The sequence below is a fragment of the Trachurus trachurus genome (assembly GCF_905171665.1).
Source record: "Trachurus trachurus genome assembly, chromosome: 9".
Lineage (NCBI taxonomy): Eukaryota > Metazoa > Chordata > Actinopteri > Carangiformes > Carangidae > Trachurus > Trachurus trachurus.
In genome coordinates, this window is record NC_139895.1 from 16,822,929 (window position 1) to 16,836,217 (window position 13,289).

General features: G+C 39.8%; 1 protein-coding gene across 1 annotated transcript; it reads left to right on the forward strand.

Moving 5' to 3' along the window:
- Nucleotides 1-736: 736 nt before the first annotated feature.
- On the forward strand, nt 737-12,734 carry cep78 (centrosomal protein 78; the record flags this gene model as incomplete). The annotated part of the gene is made up of 17 exons (XM_083978562.1): nt 737-818; nt 1,811-2,079; nt 2,185-2,360; nt 2,540-2,612; nt 2,730-2,833; nt 3,017-3,191; nt 3,313-3,426; nt 3,787-3,851; nt 3,988-4,090; nt 4,756-4,876; nt 6,133-6,175; nt 6,346-6,501; nt 7,765-7,842; nt 8,173-8,354; nt 10,095-10,257; nt 11,188-11,443; nt 12,721-12,734. Exons 2-17 carry the CDS (start codon nt 1,818-1,820, stop codon nt 12,732-12,734), a joined length of 2,085 nt encoding a protein of 694 aa, XP_083834688.1. The 5' UTR covers nt 737-818; nt 1,811-1,817.
- Between the last annotated feature and the right edge of the window lie 555 nt (nt 12,735-13,289).

Genomic DNA, 13,289 nt, shown 5'->3' on the forward strand with positions numbered 1-13,289 from the left:
AGTAGGCTACTGTAACTTACTGCTACTAGCCTCTAAAACACACATTTCTCGGTTTTCTATGATTTTTTTTTTTTTTAAATCTCAAAATGAACCGATGTCCATCTTCAGGACCGGGGCCACCAGATGGAGTATGGAGACATGGTCGAATTACAAACAAATTTACTACTGATTACTGATAAATAATGTAGACCCAAGTGATTTAGGACAGAGGTTTTCAAAGTGGGGGCCGGCCCCATATGGGTGTCCTTAGCAAATTGAGGAAAAAAGCAAACAACAAAATAAAATTTGATTATTATATTTTGAGAATTATTATAAATATATAATTTATAATAATTTATTGGAACCCATTTTGACTGCCAGTCAAAATACCATTCATCATGACCTCATGAACTGTTGTTGACGTGGCGGTTTGCGTCTGACATCAGGCCTCAAACTCAGTGGGTTTGCAAAGGGGGTCCCCAGCCAGAAACTAATACTATTTGGGGGGACATGGCATGGAGAATTTTGAGAACCCCTGATTTAGGATAATGTGTAAAATTATAAGGTGTGATCTTTTTTATATAGTCTATGGTGTGACCACAGTCTATGGGTGTGACCCTTTATCTCCTTGCCGACCCGACAGGGGGCAGCAGCTGTCTGGATGGAGAGGCGGAACAACACACAGTGAGTAAGAGAAGTGGGCGGGGCCTGTCTGCTACAACAGCGCCACTTTTGAGCGGTCGCTTGCTGCTGCTGCTGCCTCACGTCGTCAACAATCACAACAGACGGCGAAAGTTGTCACATTGGTCAAGAAGAGGTTGGAGGACTGTGACACGACGGTAGACGCATCAGTTATATGTATAAGGTGTATTATATGTCATAAAGTTTGATGTTGAATGATGAGTGGGTCCAAGCAGCAGCACGAGTAGAAGTAGTAGTAGAGAGCCCGCTGCTGCTGCTGTGCTTCCCTACCAACGGTCGCTAGGCGGTTAGCTTGCTATCGCCGCTAGCCGAAGGATTGCTAACATTGTATTAGCCATTTAATAGCAATGAAACCTGCCACACAATATGTTCTAAATCAGTTTCAATTTGATAGTTAAACTTAGTGCGGCTTCTACTGCATTTAACTTCATGTAAGATTTAGCATTGACGTCCAAAGTGTGTCCTGAAAATCTGTGACTCGAATCGATGTTATTACTAACGTTAACGGTTGTTTAGCCATGGGAGATTGACAAGTAATGTAAGTTACGTGCTGTGACCTGTGACCCGTAATGTTAACCAGCCAATGAGTCGGATCATTACTAGGTGATCTATGTTTAAAATATATATGCCTTGCTGAACAAACTAGGTTTGGATCCATATTGTTGCACGTCAAAGTATTAAGAAACTAGCTGATCTGACCCTCTTCAGTTAATGAACTATACACAACCCTGATGACACCCCCCTTTCAAAACTGTACAAAATAATATCAATGGCCAATCATGTGTCTCTTTATGTACTTGGTACGTTGGCAGTCTGATATCTGTGACCCTTTATCATTCAGGCTTGATCAGCTATGGGAGAAAAGCTGATGTGTTAAACATGAACACATCAGTCTTTCCCTTTGGTGTGTGTTTAAAGTGCTTAAAAGTCCCCTGTTAGTGTTGTTATAAATCTGGACACTGACCTCATATGCAAATGCGTGTAGCAAGAATTGTACTGAGCCAGCCATTTACAAACAATAGAGATATATGTTTTTGTTTGTCCATTGCCGTCCCATCATTATGAGAAGTTCCCATGTCTTTGTTATGACTAACATTAACATAACAGTTTATATGTGTTTTGTTCCTAGATCAAAGATGGTACAGGACAGTGCTCAGATTCGGCGACAGGGTGCCCAGGACTTTATGGCATATTATGACTTTGCCTGTGCCAAACAGGAATCCGTCCCTCTCACCGCTGTCAAGATGAACCTTGACAAAGGGATGCTGGACTTCAATGGAGACAGGCTCAAAATGACAGACTGGTCGCCTGTTCTCGGTTCAATCTCCATCAATAAACACCTGCACCATATTGCAATAAGTAGCACATACCAAGCTAATCTGGGTTCTGGAGACACAGGTAAAACTTATTCAACTTTGGTATAAACCTTTGCAAGTTAAGTTGAATTAGAAATGTGAATGAATTACCATGCTGGCACACTAACCATATCACCACCAATTTCAGATAGAAGGTACTACAAGTCTACCTTCAGGAGGAAGATCCCAGCCATTCGTTCCAAGGATATGACATTCAAGTTGTGCAAGGCCCTTAGAGACTGTCTCAATGTCTCTTCCAACCTCAAGACTCTGCAGCTTAACGGACTCCCACTGAGAGAGAGGGACCTAATTGTCTTGACAAAGGTAAAAACATAGCCAAAACATTATTTGCATCACGAACTGTTATTATTTAGAGGCTGGCACAGAGTTGCCTATTTATTTGTACATAAGCCTGTAACTGTCAATCACAGAGAATAGTATACTGTCATCTTGGACGAGGGAATATGGTTAAAACTGAAAACAATGCATCTATTCTTTTCCAGGGTTTAGCAAAAAGTGTTACTTTGGAAAACCTGTCTCTGGCTAACTGCCCGATCAGTGATGAAGGCTTGGAGGGTATGTAATGTATATTCATAGTATTGTTTCTTTCATTGTTCTTAACCCCCTGGCAGGATTATACTGCATGTGAGCATGTTTGTAACTTTTTGTAATGGCCGTTATCATATGTTACAGTGATTTGCCAAAGTGTCAAGTACTCAGCAAGTATCAGGACAGTAGATTTTACAGGATGCAGTCTCACCTGGAGAGGGGCAGAGCATATGGCCAGCATCATCAAGGTGAAGTGTCTCATTATTTTAACATTTTACCGAGAACACTGGCTTTTAAATATGTTATGGACACAGTCTATTTAAGTGACATTTTATTAATCTTTAATTGCAAAAATGAATGTCATTTCAAAAACGGTCTGTTTTTAAAAGATCCGTATTTGAATGATGTTGACTTTTTTCTTTTTCTCGCAGCATCAAGGAATGCAAAGACACGGTACTGCATGGGCAGAGTCTCTGAGGTATCGGCAGCCACAGTTTGAGGGAATGGGAGGTCTCCGCCGTATCACCCTTAACTGTAACACTTTGATTGGGGACCGGGGTGCTGCTGCTCTTGCACATGAACTGGCCGACGACCTCTGGGTCAAAGGTGAGCAGATGTGTGTTCGTCTGAGTGAATACAGCGCAGATAATTTGTTTCATCATTGCTGTACTAGCCTTTCTGGAGGGTCTTCGCTCAAGTTTTCTGTTTTATGATTTTTTATGAACAGCTGTGGACCTACAGAGATGTGGTCTGTCCAATGAAGGAGCTCGTCGTTTGCTGGAATCCTTCAAGACAAATTCTTCTCTTTGTGTTATGGATATTCGAAGTAACCCTTTAGTTGGTAAGAAGCTACCTCATGCAAAGTTGTAACAAGTCTAGCTTCTTTTCACACAATGTAGAACTTTGGCTAAATTATCAATAAGTTGCGTCTGTCACACAGTACTTTGCATTGTTCCAGCAGTAAATGTTGCAAGCTTCAGGTGCAGGCAGTGCATAGTTGGATTTTTATTTAGTAGCCTTTTTTCCCAATTGCATACTAATTCCAGCAAGCTTTGACTATGTAATGTTTTTATACTGGAAAGTTTTATCTCCATAATCCTGTGGCCACATTAAGTGTGTAATTGCTCTGAGATATCTGAAAACAGAAAAACATAAATCACCTGAAATACATATTAGTGTTTTTTCCCCCCCTCTTTTACAGACAAGGTGTTGATTAAAACTATAATTGAGAAAGTGCTGATGAATGCTGATGGACAGTCACAAGAGGTAAGTGTCTGCAGCTAATTTAATCCTTAAGAAAAAAAGTTAATTCAAATCCCACATACACAAGTGCAGATTTTGCCTGAATCAGATTTTTATCACAAAGCTGTGACCACAATGACTGGCTAATGTTGTACTGCAGTACCACTGGATCAAGCCTGCAGCCACTGAGCCACAGAGAGCTCCTGGTCCAAAGAAACGATCGCTGGCCAGTTCAGTCAGAGGAAAACCCACATTTAAGATGGGTATGTATAATGTCTTTCTTTTTTGCTCTTTTCAAACAGAACACACTACAAATATGTGTTGTACTGGTCACAGTGATCCAGTAGAAAATGCACAGATGTTGTTCACTTTGGCAATGTATTTTCTCTCAGCACTTCACGAGGCTCGTTAAAGAAATGTAGTATTGTAGTTACATATGATTGAAAAGGTTATTTTTTCTATTAAGAACAAAACTATAAAGTGTCAGTATCAGTGTCAGATTTCCTCCAAATATATTTAGCACCACAAATTTAGCCTTTAACTCTGTAGTCATTGTTAAGACATCGCCAAAATGCACATCAGAGACCTCTAAACATTTGCCTTTGTAAATCATATGGAGATGAGAATTTGATTAGTTTTCATCCTGACAAGATGGACACTTTTGGTGCATTTGGTGTAGTGGCAAATATCAAATGAAAAAGATGAAGAAATACCATGTTTGCTCATAACTGATAATCTTAAATACACACAGTGTATAACTTCCTTGTTACCAGTAAATCATGCTTTCATTAAGTCATGGTCTGTCTGCTGCTGTCCAGGAGACCATAACGCAGAATGACCATATTTAGAACCAGTCTCATGTATTCTCTACAAAAGTCTGTATTTTGTTAAATATTTAGCTCTTCACAAAGTTCTTTTTCTGGCGCAGCCACTCGTAAAGGAACATCTCATGGAGGGCGCAGTGCAGGTGTTGCTCAGGCACAGAAGAAGCCCTATTCTCGCTCCAGTAATATCCCTTGGCGGGCCGCTGCACGTGCTGGACGCCAGAGGTGAGATGTCGACTAAAACACTTGCTTCTTGTTCAAAGCAAACTGTCTTCCACCTATAAATTCTAAACATATTTTTGATTAGAATAACATTATGACATGCAAAAAAAAATCCCATCACCAATCTAGGCTGTTTTTGCAAAGCATGTCTCCTCAAGCAAACAAAATCTAACAAAAACAAAACAATAACACCTCCTGTATTTAAAAAGCATTCACAAGGTAATGACTGTATTATCTAGGCCTGGGACGATAATAAATTTTGCTGGACGATATATTGTCCCACAAATTATTGACGATAAACGATATTATTGACACATTTTTTTGAGAACAAATTAACCACTAATATAATAATAATATTTCATAATAATGCAAGTAGACCCTTTTAAATGCGATAAACTTTTATTTCTCATTAGTATTTTTTTTTTAACCATTGTAATTGGAATGACAAGAACATATAGCTACTATCCTAAATAAATAAAATAAATAAACAGTGCAGTGCAGCTCTTCTGTTCAATAACGTTACACACCTGAAGCTCCACTTTTCATTCAAACAAACTAATGTGACTTCCACAGATGTAAGATTTCATCAATGAGACTAGCATTTATCTCCTATAAAGTATTAAACCAGCCGGAGGTAAACCTCTAAAAACCTGCTGATAAGTTTTCTTAGATCGTTTTCTCCCCCAATGACGGAGGTTGACCGGCCCGTGAGCTGCTGCAGACGGCTGCAGACTGTGGGAAGCCCCGCTCCTCCTGCTGGCTCCTAGCACAGTAGCTCCAAAAACGTCGGAGGAAATCTCCTAACAGGCGATGTGGATAAACTGACCACAGACTAGGGATCTAAACTGTGACTTTCTGGCATGAAAAAATATTAAAACTTTAAAAAGTGACGTGTTAACAGCGCTGCAGCGAGAACAGCTGTTAGCTGCGTAGCTTTAGCTCTACCGCTAGCGCTGCCGGTTGCCACGACATGCATTCTGGGAAACAAAGATCCTGGATGACTGAAAAGAGGGTTCACTCCTTTCATTCTGCAAAACAAACGGCCCAGGTGCTGAGACCGATGCACAGAGTGAAGCCTCTTGTCATCCAGCCTGGTTGGAGGAAAACAAATGTGCGCATGTACATGGCGATTTATCGAGGCCGGAAAAACTATCGAATTCATTTTCATTTATCGTGCGATTAATTGATTTATTGATTATCGTCCCAGGCCTAGTATTATCATTTCGTGAATCAAAGACACATTTTATGTTGGGTTGCAGAGGCCTGCCTCCTGGAGTGTCTGTGACAGACCAAAGCTTTCAGGTCAGTTTTCTTTTTTTGTGAACAGCAGATCTCGTTTTTTTTTTTTTGTTGTTTTTTTAATGTAGGGATCAGAACCCTGTGAAACAGCTAAATTTTGCAAAAATGTTGAAACTGAAAACATTTAAGCTCAAAGTGTACCTTCATCTGACGAAATACCTGGTTTTAATTAGGGTGCAGCTACTGTGAAGGTTACTGTAGACTCCGATACGGAGGGAGAGGACGTTGAGGAAGACGAAGAGGCCGAAGTTGTGGTGGAAGTGGAGCAGAGACCATCTTCTCTCAGTCATCAGGACAGGCTCACTGGACGGCAGTTTGAGCGTATGCAGGTCAGTCACAATAGATTAGGTCCTTAACCTAAACTTTTTTGAGACTTTTATCTTTTGTAGCCGTAAAGGAAAAAAATCTCAAAGTCCTGCATCTTTAATATCAATGTAGTGATTTTCCGTTATAGATTTTCTTAGTATGATTATTGACAGAGAAATAATCTATTACGATTATATCATAATTATTATGCATTGATTAATTTGACAACACTATGAATCGAATCAAATAATAATTACATTAATGATTATATGCACAATATATTTCAAGTATCTATTAATATATATTATATATAAAGTACACGCTAACATTTAAATTCTTACCAGTTAATTGTTATGTTACGTAAACTGGAAAAAGGAGGTTTTTATACGCACATCATGCTGTAGGCTATTGAGGTGCAGGGCAATAAAAAGTAACGTAGAAAAAGAGAGGGTTGCCCGCACACTCTTACAGGAGGTCACAGTGATTTATTCAGCACAAACGTTTTCGACCATGTGTGGTCTTCATCAGGTGCCAACAGAACAAAGGAACACTCACGCCCATATAAAGGTTCACAGGTGTATGGGTGTGAGGTCCAATTAGGTGAGGAGGGGCGAGCCTGAAGGCAAGGGGCACATCCTTAAGCTTACAATATTGAATTATACACTTTTTAAATATATGGTTTTAAATATACAGTTCGTAAACTGACATTAAAGCAGAAGTAAGCGATCCGGTCGTTTTGGCTAACTTCTTGTCAGCCAATGGAGTTAGCAGTCCCCGCCCTCGTCCCTACGTCACCACATTCACGCGCATCCCTTGGCTGCACACACAGAGAGGACCACCCCTTTATGCCGTTCTCTCTCCTCATTGGATAAAGGTTGTAGGATACAAGGAAAGTTTTCTCCTCGGCTTACAGCAGAGCAGAGTGACTGACAGACCCGTGTTTCAGACCAAACACTCTATATGAGTGATTGCCGTCGGAAGATATAACTATTTAACACTTATATTAACACAAACATTCCGCTTACTTCTGCTTTAATGAAATTTAACCCAGCTACTGTGCATTTACCTTGTTTTTGTTTGTGCGAGTTGCAATGATCTCCCTATTTGGTTTAAACATAATTTTTTATGGAAAGTGACGGTATTTAGGAGTCTTTACGATTAATTAATTGTGGCATTTAATACCGCGATTATTTGTGAAAACAAGTAATTGTGACATCCCTACATCAATGCAGTAGAAACATCCTGTATATTGTTGTGTGTGTTCTTATATACAGTATGTCCTGCAGATGGAGCTAAAAGAGTGTCGTTTGAGGCTGGCTGAGGAGCGTCGAGCCAGACTGAAAGCTGAGTCAAGGCTCATGGAGGTAAAGGATAATCCTAAAAGTATACTTGAATTTTTCTCTGATGCTTTAAGCACTCACAGTGATTTGTTATGGATATGAAGTCTGTACGCATTGTAATACCCTTAAATTCAGAGATTATCTCAGTGCCAAATCACAGTATATTTGGATATTGTTAAGAGATATTAACCACATGTTGAGATGATTTTTGTATGAGTTCATGCCAGCTTATGGTGCCAATATCAGCTATTTACCATCATCAGCCATCAGTTCATTCTCATCCTAATGTTTTGTTTGTCTATTACTAGACAAATGAAAGTTGATGCCTTGTTTCTTTTATTTATCTGTACACAGTACGAGTTGGAGAACGCCCGTCTTCGTGATGCCAACCACTCCCTGTCAGAAGCACTGGCAGCAGTTGGCGGTGGATCAGCACCACCTGCTGCCAGTGTTCTTGAGGATGAGGCCGTACTCGAGAGCATTGAGAGCTCGTTTAACAAGTTCCATGCTTTCCTGGATCTCCTCGGGGATGCTGGGTGGGTAATCTGAAAACTGACCAGAACAAGTTTCTCTTGGTTTCAGTGTGCCAAATTGGTGCTGGGCCCAAGAGTCAAAGAAAGTCTGTGTTCAGTCATGCAACTTTCAGTTTCGTTATGTCTCTTTGGCCATTCAGAGCTGTTTTTCCATCAATGGTCAACAGACGTATTAGCTTTCACCTCCCGGAAAGGTGTTACACATCCCCGTCAAAATAAGGTTTCACTCTGACAAAATCCCCGTGGAAAGTTATTTGGATGAATTTATCTGTTGATCTTCCCTTACTCAAATGTTCTTTTCATCTAATTCTGTTTGTCATGTATTTCTTTTGGGATCACCATAACAATTGCTATCCATTGTTAATCAATTTAGGTGTTGTTTCTGTAATTTAATCGTCCACAAGGTACTTGAATCCAAAGACATAATGTTTATATTTACATTGATAGACAGTTCTTATTGATAGACAGATAAAATGCTGTCTATCAAGGTGTTCCGTCTGTGAATATGTCAACCCCCTTGGAGATATATACTACTCCATTCCTCTTCAGTATTTGTTGATGAACTACTTGATTAATCAACTAATCATTTTTGTTAATCTTTTTGTTTTGACTAAAATATTCTCTTCTTTGTGATACAATCACAGATTAATTTTGTAAATATTAACTAGGGTAAGTGATGTAGGAAAAGTAAACGGGCAATCACAGAATTGAGTCATGTGTGAAAAAAAACACATTGGCTGTGTTGTTGTCTGGACTGCATGATTATCAGAAGTCACAGTGGAGTCTTTTGGGACCTTTTGTGCAGGGTGCACAATGATGAAAGAGATGTCAACTCACGTGACTGATGGTTGGATTGCAAATATGTGTATTTCCCAAAATCCAGGGCTATTTTTTGTTAGTTGAGTTTACTGTAGGTGTGGTTGTAGATTTGTTTCATTCTGAGATCCATTTACTTTCAGTATGTGGCTGCCCGGTACAAAGTTTCGTTCTGACGGGATGTTTTATTCTGACAGAACCACCCGTTTACCATCTTTGCTGTGGTTTCATCCATTTTCATATTTGCATGTATATTTCAGTCTCTGGGACTGACAAAATCCTTCTGCAGCCAGTTCTTCCTCAAGGGCATTTAACAGATTTGTAAAAGAAAAAATCATCTTTTACACAAACTAGTTCATTCTCATGTTCTAAAACCATTTAGACTTTTACCCAGTGGAAAGAGGAAAACCAGCATCTTCACAGGCATAACATTTATTCTGCCGCTTTTCTCTTCTGTCTTTCCCCACTGTTCACATGATCTGGCTACTTTTTGAAAACATGTGAAAGGAAGGGTCCACACACACACACACACACACACACACACACACACACACACACACACACACACACACACACACACACACACACACACACACACACACACACACACACACACACACACACACACACACACACAGGCATTTCTTATACTGCTGAAGTATCACAGCAAGCTAAAGGTGCCCTGTGAACTCACCTGTGGATGATATGGATGCCATTTAGCACTTTTACCATTTTACCACCAATTTATTATATATTCAAGTACTGAATCCTAATGCACGTGACATGTCAGTGGGAGTATCTTTACTTTTTTTTACTGTGGGAAAAAGGCAACCTGCATATAGCATCTGTTAATGTTTACCATGGCAATTCAATATGCATGTGCCAACTCTTGACATCTTTGGTTTTGTGTTGTGTTTTTTTTTCTAGCCTAGGTCAGCTATCTGCAATGGCTGGAATTGACAAGTCAGATTTCCAACCTCTGGGAAGACCTCAGCTCTCGTCTACAATAGGAACACATCTGGATGATGCCGCATCACTGACAAGAGGCGACTATCAGCATGTTCAGGCTAAAACTGATGTTTTGTCCTTGGTAAGGACATGTAATGCAATGTTTAGGAAATGTTTGTCAGTGTGAAGTGGCTGTCTTATTCCCCTTAACACTAAGTGTTCTAGTTTCATGCTTGAATGTTGTTTTGAAATGGCATGGCAGTGAGTATAATTGAAAAAAGGGGGAAATCAGCAAGCACTCTCCCAGGTCAATCTACGATGGGTGCTGGGCTTGAATAGGCATGGAAGAAGTTGAAAGGCCAGCACTCACAAAATGTCCTTTTACGTAGCTTTAATGGAACAGGTGGCGAGGTACAAACGTTTAGACAGTAGCAGTGTTCTTCAGTGTACACTGAAGGAGACTGCTACTGTCTAAACGTTTGTACCTCACCACCTGTGCAATTACACCTACTTAAAAGGACATTTTGTGAGTGCTGGCCTTTCAACTTCTTCCAGTGAGTATAATTGACCATAAGAGAGTTAGGGTTAGGGCCTTTTGCTTCTGAGATGCACCGTTCCCAAACTGCATTAAGTTGAAATCCGAGTGCCCTGCCCTATTGTTCACTGGCTCTGTGACAATTCTGAGGATTGAGATTTTTGACATTAGTCAGTTCCCTTTCACAGAACTCTGCGAGGGAGCGTTTCTTTTAACGGGACAGTTCCTCCACAATACTCAGAAACTAATTAAAATTGGCTGACAGAGTAATACCAATACCACCAGTAATTGCCAATATTGTCCTATTTTCAATACATTTTTTTTATGATTTTCCTGTGGTTAGCATTGTAAGGCACTGATAAATGCTGATTGTGCTAAATGATAGAATAGTTAATGTGTGCTCACTTTTTGGCAGGCAACAGTTCAAGTCATTTTTATTCATAAACCATTTATAAGAATAGTCTTATTCTAAACTATTCATTTAATTAGAATTATATCTCAGTTTTTCTTATTAAACATCCAGTTTGTTTCCCTCAGGCAGGCAATGGCCTACCACCTCTTCCTGGTGGCCCAGGTGACCCCACCGCACCCAGATCCTCATCCTTGGTGAAGGAGGCCTTGCGTGAAGATGGGAGACTGGCTGGGACCTTCAGCAAGGCTTCTGGACATGCCGGAGACCCTGGAATGGGTGAAGAGGTGGAACTGGATCGATATCCCAAGCCTAGCAGCCACCACAACTCAGATTCTGAGCACAGTTTCCATAGCCAAACATCCTTTGATAAGGTTTCCTTTGGTAAAACCTTTCAGACTGAAGCAGGCAAACAAAAAAACTACAGCAATTCTCACCGGAGCAGTTCTCATCATAGCAATGGTTCCCATGGATACAACAAAAGGTATGCTCACAGTCATGCTTCCCATAGCAATGGCTCTTATGGTGGATTGTCTGGAAGATCGAGTTTAAGTGACATCATAAGTGACCAAGCAGACTCTATAAGATCAGTAGGGTCCAGGACCAGGGGAAAGGGACGGCTGGTGACAGTAGGACAGTCAGGGTCAGAAGGGTCAATGGGGAAAGTCTATACTGGGATGGAGACTCTGGGTGGTCTGAGGGGGCATTCGGATAACGAATCCTTCTGACCAGCTGACCAACTCTGTCACTTATTAAGATTTGTGTTCCTTTTGATGTAGATTTTATAAATCTTTAAGTATAGTTTTAGTCTAAATGTTTAGAGGGTCCATGACCAGAATTCAGTTTAAAATCTTGTCTTCAAGCCAAAGCAGGGGAGGAGTTGCCAAGGTCCCATTAAATTAATATTGGAGTTAGTTACTAATTGTGAGATGTGCCAAAAATGCAAGGCAATGTATATTTTTGAATGTGCATTTTACTCTTATTTTGTTAACTTGGCACTTGGGGTCATGTACAATATATAGATTCCATACAGAAAATTGAAACGGTTGATATTTTATATGCTACATAAATCTAGTCTCAATTACAAATGACAAATCAAGTGCCTCCCGGTGTAATCCAGTTTCATGTGGGAGTGGGAACGCATCAAACTTTGGGGAAGAAAAATTAATATGCACTGCTTGTTTCATATGTATTTCATAAATGGTTATTTTACATATTTTTTACACAATTCAGTGCTGATGGATGTTAAATTTGTCCTCAATTTGATTTTAATTCTTAGTTCTTAGTTCTTTTGAAAAAAATTATGTAGAATTCAGCTTTTATTCCCATTAAGATATTCTGTATATCTTTGAAACATGTATTTTAGAATAAAGTTTGCAATGTTTCAAATTACGTTCATTAATTCAAAACAGTCTATCACTCAGTATCTCAGAAATGCATATGAAATGCTTACAGTACTTTTTAAGTTTGTTTATGCTTTATGCCATCAACATATGTAGAACTCATACCAATTGGATATATAAAATCAATTTGTTCTGACACCTGATGCATGCCCTAAGAACGGCTGCTTGCTCAAATCAAAACGTAGGTGCAACTGTTTTTCTGCTTTCTTCACAGCATATGTCAATAGACCTTTCCTGTCCCGACTGTTACTCCTCCAGCTCTGAATAGCTGAATGAATTTTTACTGCTCGCACAGTCTATGCAGCACGTCAGTGGACAAAAATGTGTCTGAATACTTTTTGGATCTGTGCTTTTTGGATCTGTGCCTCCTCTAAATGTAGATACTGTGTCGTGGAGGATGTAAGCCTCATTCACAGGCTCCGAATCTGTTGACTGCATTATGTTGTTTACAGCTTCCTTGGTTCCCTGAGAGAGAAGGAAATGATTATTATGGGTTAGAATAGAACATAGTGTTCTGTTTTCCACTACAAGTCAGAACCAAACAGCAGTAAAAGCCAGGAGCAGAGCTTTCTGCAAACGTGACAAGGAGTGCAAGTAGTTTTCCCCTCATACCGTCTTCTTAGTGTGTTGGTCATATGAATTGCTGTTATCTAGTCAGAAATGCATTACATTTTCACTATTCATTGGTATTATGTCTTACAAGTGCACAGAGAGAGTTTCGGATTGAAACAGTGCTTTTATTCAAAGGGGAATCGTGTGTAAAATGAGATGTAAGAACAGATTTTCAGTTTCACTCACATCTCTGATCACTCAGTTGTATAGAGGCA